Here is a 9117-nt window from a genome sequence, read left to right on the forward strand (position 1 = left end):
AATTTTTAAAGTTGCATCGATAATAACACGTAATATGATGTGATAATATACACTTAAAGTTAATATGACATTTTTACGTTATTATCACGATAAGGAATAATGATTATATAATAAAACATATTTATTTAAATTTAATAAACGATTATTTTGAAAACATGTCAAGTCAACACAGAATACTTTTATAAAAAAAAAAATTCAGGTGAAATGCTCTCAGATCTTATCTGCTTTCACCCTCTCTCCTCTAAAAAATATAGAAAAGAAAAAAATAGACATACTAAATAATTATCCTACTGATTTCGCGGCCTTTCCCTTTCCCGAGGCCGTCTCATTCTCTCCGTGTTCTCTTATTGAAGACGCCTTCCTTTTTTCCCTCTCGTTCTTCCCCTTTTTATATATCATCTTAGGACCGTTGTATTAAACGAATAAAAAAACTCCAAACCTATATATATATTTTTTAAATTTTCAGCGACAGCTAAAAGCTGGAATTAATGCAGAAACAATGAATCAATAACGACTGTTAAAGCTCTCTTCTCTCTTTCAGATCCGTTCATTTTTGTTTTCAGGTATATTTCTTTTCTGCTTACGATATAGATTTCTTTGTTTGTTGCAGATCCAATGCGATGCGACGCCATTCTATGCTTTTTTTTTTATTCTTTACATAGCATTGTTTTACTAGATCTGGACTTTAAAACTTTCACTTATATGCTCTGTTGCTTTGTTTCTATGTCAAAGTTTTTTTTTTTTTTTAATTTCTTAGATCCCATTCGAGCAGCATTTTTTTTGATGATTCATTAACTTAGTTCTGGTTTCCTTTATCTTAAAAAAAATTCAGGTGTGAAATTTTGAAGAATTGATTGGAAAAGGAAGGAAATAGTGATTATGGCTTTAGGAAAATATAGTAGAATTGATAATAATAATAATAATAATAGGAAGTCGTCGTCTTCGAGTTATTGTTCCACTGTCACCATTGTGGTTTTCGTGGGATTATGTTTAGTTGGGATTTGGATGATGACTTCGTCCTCGGTTGTTCCTGTTCAAAACGGGGACGATCCGGCTCAAGAAAAGAAAAATCAGCTCAAGGATCAGGTTACGCCTGTAATCAATGATAGGATTGACAGTGGTAACACACCGCAATTTGAAGATAACCCCGGGGATTTACCTGAGGATGCCACCAAAGGGGACTCGAATATGGGCAACACCAACTTAAATACACAAGAAAATCAAGAGAATACTGAAGAGTCTAATAAGTTGGATGAGTCTAAGAAGGATGATGTGCAATTGGATTCTGAAGGTGGAGAGAAAGACAATGACAATGGTGATAAGTTGGGTGGACAAGGGGATTCTCAAGAGAATTCTGATGACAAAAAGTCTGATACTGAAGAAAGCAATGCGAAACCTGACTCCGATGAGAATGACAAGAAATCTGATTCTGATGATGGTGAAAAGAAACCAGATGAAAGCTCTTATGAGACTAATGAGGATAAGGTGGATGGTCAGATCGAGGAGAAGGTTGATCAAAATGATAACAAGGAGTCGGATAAAAGCTCTTATGAGGCAAAAGATGATGGTCAGTTGAAAAACCAGAGCTTAAATGAAGTTTTCCCATCTGGTGCTCAGTCTGAACTTTTGAACGAAACCATGACTCAGAATGGATCATTCTCTACTCAGGCGACAGAATCAAAGAATGAAAAGGAGGCTCAGTTATCATCCAAGGAATACAGTTGGAAGCTTTGCAATTCCACCGCTGGGCCTGACTATATCCCTTGCCTTGACAATTGGGAAGCTATCAGGCATCTCCCTTCTACCAAACATTATGAACATCGAGAGAGGCACTGTCCAGAAAAACCACCAACCTGCCTTGTTCCTCTTCCTGAAGGATACAAACGCCCAATTGAGTGGCCAAAAAGCAGGGATAAGGTACTTTAAACTTAACGTGTGCTGGTTCATTTTTCACTTTAATTCTGTACTGGATAAGACGAACTAACAAATGCTTTCCTGCTGCTGCAGATTTGGTACTACAATGTTCCCCATACCAAGCTGGCAGAATTTAAGGGGCATCAGAATTGGGTGAAAGTTACTGGGGAATACCTCACATTTCCTGGTGGTGGAACGCAGTTTAAGCATGGTGCTCTTCATTATATTGACTTCATAGAAGAGGTGAGTGCTCAAAATGAATGTATTGTCTTCAAACTTCATTATTATATGACATCATCGATAACTGTGTCTCACTCCCCCTGGTGTGGTCTTTACTTGTTGAATACTCATTTTGTCTATATTTCTGTTTGTTGGCTATTATTATGGTGGTAATCTTTATATAACACATGATAAAAACTTTTGTATTAATGACTTTTTACCTGAAACTCTAGCTGAAAATGGCATTTCATTACCTTATTGAGAAGCACTATAGCTATTATTGTCAACTCTCTCGATTTCCATTATCAGTCGACTGTGATTGTTATGATTGTAATTTTAATTCAGCCTATGCAACATATCATCCATGTCAACCTTCTGTTTACCTAGAATCCATTCTCTTAAAATTTGAATTATAACAAAATTATCTGTTAAAGCCCTATCAGGAATTGCTGATTGCATTTCTTCTAGTAAGTTAATGTTTCCTGTAGTTAGAAGTTATAGAAGACATATCTTCAGTAAAGGAAGAAAATTAGTGGATTTTAACATAAAAAAACTTATGGGCTGCTGGTAAAGGCAAACATAATGAATACTTTCAAGCTGATTTTTGTTCTAATAATTATCTTAAACCTATGATTTTACATTCCATGAAAGAGGACATGATCTTATGTTAGAAGCATTTCCTTGATGTGAAACTTCTTGCTTTTGTTGGAACATTTCTTCCAAGATGAGGATAGTGATGCATTCAATCATTATGCTTAATTGATCATGAAAGGGAGTTGGCATTGGAGTATCCATGAATTTGTTTTGTGGTTAATATGCACTCCTGTTAGGAGAATCAAGAAGCTTATATTATGTTAACATTCTGGACATATGTAATATATGTTTGTGTGTGTCACGTATGTTGATTATGTGCACATGTGATATATCAGTTTCATTTGTTGTGAGGCTTTCTACATCTGCAATTTTGATTGTATGAATCTATAAGCAAATATTTTATATGATTTAAATGAATGCTTGTTTACCACCCATTGAATTCCATGTTGCATTCCAAATGACTGTGAATTTTATTCATGGTCAAATCTTTTCCTCTCCTGCAATGTGTTCTATCAACTTACTCATAATGTTTGATTATTTATTCTGCAGTCTGTGAATGATGTAGCATGGGGAAAACGCTCTCGTGTAATATTGGACGTTGGATGTGGGGTTGCCAGCTTTGGAGGTTTTCTTTTTGACAGAAATGTGCTTGCTATGTCCTTTGCACCTAAAGACGAACATGAAGCTCAAGTACAATTTGCACTTGAAAGGGGAATTCCCGCTGTGTCTGCTGTGATGGGTACTAAGAGACTTCCCTACCCTGGCAGAGTATTTGATGTTGTTCATTGTGCACGATGTAGAGTGCCATGGCATATAGAAGGTATATTACAACCTAATTTATAAATTTTTTATTGTGAGTCATCTTCAAGTCATAGTAATCAGTTGCTGCTGTGTATTTTATCAATTTGCAGTGCTTGAATATTCACTGGTCTTAGCAATATTGCAGGTGGTAAACTCCTCTTCGAGTTAAACCGTGTGCTGCGACCTGGTGGTTTCTTTGTGTGGTCTGCTACTCCTGTTTATCAGAAAATTCCTGAAGATGTTGAAATCTGGAGAGGTATATAATTCCGTTGTACTATCTCTGGATCTAGTGTGAGAAGTCTATTGTGTCAACATCTACTGCATTTATGTGTATATTTTCTGCAGCTATGGTTGAACTAACAAAATCTATGTGCTGGGAGCTTGTAAACAAAACTAGTAAGGATGCAGTAAACGGGGTGGCTGTAGCAACATTTAAGAAGCCCACTTCTAACGACTGCTATGAGCAAAGGTCACAACAAGACCCTCCACTGTGTCCAGAGTCTGATGATCCAAATGCTGCCTGGTAATATTTCTTTTTGACTTGGATGTAAAAACTATTTCTGGCTAAAAACAAATCTAACACATCTTTAAGATGACACTAGAAAAATTCATTGAGCGGCTAACAATATGCTAACTTGCGTTCTTTGAGCAAGCATGTCACCCGTCCTAAGACTATCATTGCTCTGTTCACTATAGAATAAATATCGATCTCTTGCAATATAGATATCCAAACGGCCATTTAATTTGATTCTTATTTATAGGAATGTACCACTGCAATCGTGCATGCACAAAGTGCCTGTAGATGCAGCAGAACGTGGGTCTCAGTGGCCTGAGCAATGGCCAGCAAGGTTGGAAAAATCACCTTATTGGTTGTTGAGTTCCCAAGTTGGAGTTTATGGCAAAGCAGCGCCAGAGGATTTTGCTGCAGACAATGAGCACTGGAAACGGGTGGTAACCAAGTCATACATAAATGGGATGGGAATAAACTGGTCATCTGTCAGAAATGTCATGGACATGAGAGCTGTTTATGGAGGGTAAGCACCAAAAAGAATTATTTTCAATGAAGTAGGAATGCTATGATGGTTTGACAGGTTTCTCTTTTCGTTATTTTATTGTTTCATCTTCTTTTCCTTGATTCTGACTGTGGTATGCTCACAGATTTGCTGCGGCACTCAAAGATCTGAATTTATGGGTCATGAATGTGGTCCCAATTGACTCTCCAGATACACTTCCCATAATATATGAAAGAGGTCTATTTGGTATGTATCATGATTGGTGTGAATCATTTAGCACCTATCCAAGGTCTTATGATCTTCTCCATGCTGACCATCTATTCTCCAAGGTTAAAAAGAGGTTTGTATCAATATTTTCATTTTCTTGACTCAACCCTTTGCACTTTCCTTGCTGGGTAACTTATGTTTTCCTTCAGTAGGTAAAAGCATAAATATTACTCTTGTTCTTGAAGACTTTTGTTTATGACTCCTAGCAAAGTTCTTAGATTAAAATAATTTTGATTTTTCAACCATGTTCTTGATTTCTGTTTGTGTTTTTATCAGATTGTCATTTTTTCATATTTCTTTGAGTCATAGTTTCATTAATGTGTTTTTTTAATATATAAAAAGTTTCATTTACCTTTTTTATCATGTAAGGTTTAGGATCAGAATCCCTATTTCCAGCCTGAAAGTGTGTTTGCCATAATATGCTATTCATTATCTGCTTCAGCCTAACTTCGCTATTGATTATGGGCTTGTAGGTGCAATTTTGTGGTTGTGGTTACGGAGGTTGATCGAATACTAAGGCCAGAAGGGAAGCTTATTGTTCGGGACAATGTTGAGACCATCAGCGATCTTGAGAATATTTTAAGGTCCATGCAGTGGGAAGTCCACATGACTTACTCGAAGGACAAGGAGGGCTTGCTGCTTGTCCAGAAATCCATGTGGCGACCTAAAGACGTAGAGACAATCACATATGCCATTGCTTAGGCATGGTAGCTATCCTTTCAACTCTCTCCCATTTTATTCCATGATGTTTGGGACTTTTATGTGACTAGTTATTCTTTTTTGTTTTGGTTGCTAATTGCAATTCATGGTGATTAGTTCTCTAAGTTAGCCTTTGTAGGCTTGTATCGTGTTAAGTAGTCCTTTAGTATTGGATACATTACTTTTTCTTTTATTTTTGATTTTTATTCCTTTATCCTGTAAGCTTGGTGTCCAAGTTTTCATGTAATGTCATTCTGTTAGTTCTTAATGGAAAATTAATTCATGCATTCATGGCTGGAGCATTCATAGAAATTGGGACAGGCAAAAATGTTCAATTTTGTGATGAAATTGTTTGGTGCTGAATCTGTTTGTCATCCCTTGTGTTTTTCTATTTTGGCGGATATACCTTCGCCAAGAGGAAAGGAATTCAAATACGATTAGTTATTTTAAAGGATAGCTTTGTACTATTGGCTCTGGCTCAAGTGATAAAAGAGGTGCGTCTCTCTCTTTATAGACTGAATTCATCGGAAAGTTGTATGAAAAAATAACTTTTCATGAATTTGTTCGCACGAAACCGGAGGATGTGTATATCGCATTAAAAAAAAAAAAAAAGATAGCTTGTACCATTTGACATGTGTCAAACAGTAAGGGTGGAGGTCCTAGGAGAGAAAAAGTTATTTGGAAACTCTAAACTCGAACTTTTATTTTCTATAAAATGGTAAGATATACTGGACAATTTTAAGGGTATAAGCTTTTAAATTGGTCCAGTGCATTAAAAGATTTTACTCATTTTCCCCAAAAATGGAACTCAAGTTGACAAAGGAGAGACCCTTTTATCAATTGGATAGTCTGTTTGTCTTCTGATTTTTTTTATCAATTGTTTTCCAACTTTGACCTTTATTATTTAAAATAATTTAATTTTATGTGTTTGTTAATATTAGGAATAATAGAATCTAGTTCGTGTGAAGGACCGTATATTTTAATTGCTGTCCAAACTTTACTATATCATTGAAGGACCAACATGCATTGAAAATTTTTATTGCTAATTTAAAACTAGCAGGATTTAATATGATTACATGGATATCATAATTTAGCATTAGCATTTAGAGTTTATTACAAAGTAATGAACATTATATGTCTAAATGCTAGATTACTAGAATCATCAAAAGGAAGAACATTACTATTACAAAGTTAATATAGAAAAATCAAACTTAGTGGTACCAAAAACTATTAAATGGTCTGATGTAAAACTCCCAACAAAGATGGATGTTAACATACATCTAAGCCTCTCAGATCTCAGGAAATTGAAAGAGTTGCATAATATGAAGATAAAATAACTATATTAAAATTTTCAGAATTAGGAAGTAGTAGCAAGACTCCTTCAAGAATGGCTTATATAATCCCATCTGGGGCATCAACCTCTGATATACCAGACAATATATCAAATATAACGTGTCATAGTGTTTGACAATCCATACAACAAATTAGTCACCCTAGTTATGAGGTAAAAACCAGAAATATACCATCTTAGTACAAGAACACTAAAAAGTAGAGGGATCAAGCTCCCTAACCTTTTCATGTATTAATATCAATGTTGCAGAAATATCCTTTAAAAGAGAAGATCTCTCCTTTGAAAGAAACAAAAAATACAAAGAAAATGATTTATTCCCCTTGGGGTGGAATCGACTATAGTTGTAAAGCTGTAATTTTGAATAGTGAATGAGTTAGAATGAATCAAATGATCTTTCATATGAATAATTACATATTTAATTATTCATAGAGTTGTGTTCTTTGTTCAATGAAACAATACAATTAAATGATTATAATTTTTGGATTCAATCGTTATAAATAGAGATGATTAAAACACATTGAGATGCTAAAATTTTTTGATGAACTTTCTCCCCCCTCACTCTCAAAATAGAAGTGACTTTTACATTGTTTTTGTAAAAAATCTCATTCAAAGAAGGCATTTTCATCTTATATCAAAGGTGTCTAGTGGTTTGATATCATAAGTACAAGGTGATTTCACATAAGATTCCATTTGTTTCACAGAAAATAACTTTTGAAAAATCATTTCTATATTTTCAAATGTTTGTTTAGTAGAAACTTATTGGTCAACAAAAAATAACTTATTGGTCAATGAAAAACGAGACAATTTTTCTAAAAATTATATTTCTTTTTTAAAAGGGGGAGACAATTTTAAAAAAAAAATTACATATGAGAAGAATTACTTATCAATGTGTTTGAGTATAATTTTACTCAAATCAGACTTTGTACATGATTTTTTAAGCTCAAACTTAATTTGATTTGATCCAAAATATTATTAAATTAATAAATAATATTTTTATTTAATTTTATTTTAAAATATTAAAATATTAATATTAAAAGTCTTTTATTATTTTAATTTTAAATATTTTTATAGTTATACTCAAATAAGACTTTGAACATAATATTTTAAGTTTGAACTTGAGTTGATTTGGCTTGAAATATTATTATATTAATAAAAATATTTCATTTAATTTTAATTAAAAATTTAAAATATTAGCATTAAAAGTCTTTTGATATTTCAATTTTAAATATTTTTATTTTGTATATTATTAAACATAAATATTTTTAATATTTCAATAATAAATAGTATTATATTATTATTTTAATAATAAATAATAACATATATAATAATATTTGTATTATTTTAATAATTAATATTAAATCATATAATAATATTATTTTTTAATATGAATATTTTTAATAATTTCTTATTATTTTTTTAGTCTAAAATACATAATTTTATATTTTATTTATTATGGTATTTATATGACAATTTTAATAATAGATATAAATTAAAAAATTTTGTTCTGATTTAATAATAGATACTTTTAATATAAAATATAAATATTGTAATAGTATAAATATTTTAATAATAAATAATATTATGTTAATATTAATAAAAATAATATTTTAAGAATAGTAAACTATTTTAAAATTTTAAAATATTAATATAAACATAAAAATAGTTTTATTTTAAGTATTTTTATATTAATATAATATTTTAATATTAAATATTATTACTAAAATATAATTATTCTTGAATAATTAATAATTTTAATAATAAATAATTTCAATATACTTTAATAATAAATAATTTTTAATATTTTAATAGTTATATTAATATTATTTGAGAAAAGAAACTGATTTTTCAAACAAAAACAAAATAATAGAAAATATTTTTTATTAACTCATCCAAATAACATAACATTTTTATTTATTCAAAAAATATAAACATTGTCTAGAAAACATTTTTTGAAAGTCAATTTTTTTGAAACAAAGGAAGCCAAAGTTTCATTGTATTCTAAAGGCATTTTGTTGTCCCTTTTGCATCTAATAATTGATAAAGATGAAATAAACCTTGAAAAAAAATGATATTTACAACATACCTTAAAACCATTTCCTTTGATTTTTGAAGGCTCCATCTTTTGTACATCACAAGGCTTGAAGAGAAAACATTTGTTGGTGCAAAGGAAGTTATTTAGCAACAAGGTCTTTATGTTAGCAAGCTTAATAATCAATAAACTTGACTTTTGTTAAGCGGCTTGTCTGGTTGATTGATGAT

The 9117-nt window shown here is 31.6% G+C and overlaps 1 protein-coding gene across 1 annotated transcript; it reads left to right on the top strand.

The window, feature by feature from the left end:
- The first annotated feature begins 212 nt into the window (after positions 1 to 212).
- LOC111316846 (putative methyltransferase PMT26) lies at positions 213 to 5798 on the top strand. The gene is made up of 9 exons (XM_022919021.2): positions 213 to 563; positions 833 to 1917; positions 2008 to 2157; positions 3277 to 3547; positions 3674 to 3784; positions 3874 to 4051; positions 4290 to 4562; positions 4687 to 4881; positions 5282 to 5798. The coding sequence occupies exons 2-9, from the start codon at positions 880 to 882 to the stop codon at positions 5508 to 5510; spliced, it is 2445 nt and encodes an 814-aa protein (XP_022774756.2). The 5' UTR covers positions 213 to 563; positions 833 to 879; the 3' UTR covers positions 5511 to 5798.
- The last annotated feature ends 3319 nt before the right edge of the window (positions 5799 to 9117 follow it).

This window comes from Durio zibethinus, chromosome 24 (assembly GCF_047325235.1).
Source record: "Durio zibethinus cultivar Kanyao isolate XHJ-2024 chromosome 24, ASM4732523v1, whole genome shotgun sequence".
In the NCBI taxonomy this organism is placed as follows: domain Eukaryota; kingdom Viridiplantae; phylum Streptophyta; class Magnoliopsida; order Malvales; family Malvaceae; genus Durio; species Durio zibethinus.

What these genes read in the sequence shown, in the direction of transcription:
- LOC111316846 (XM_022919021.2), top strand. Translation starts at nt 880, where the DNA reads ATGGCTTTAGGAAAATATAGTAGAATTGATAATAATAATAATAATAAT. An exon ending in GGCCAAAAAGCAGGGATAAG is followed by an intron (nt 1,918 to 2,007) that starts GTACTTTAAACT and finishes CTGCTGCTGCAG; the next exon opens with ATTTGGTACTACAATGTTCC. An exon ending in TTCTCCAAGGTTAAAAAGAG is followed by an intron (nt 4,882 to 5,281) that starts GTTTGTATCAAT and finishes ATGGGCTTGTAG; the next exon opens with GTGCAATTTTGTGGTTGTGG.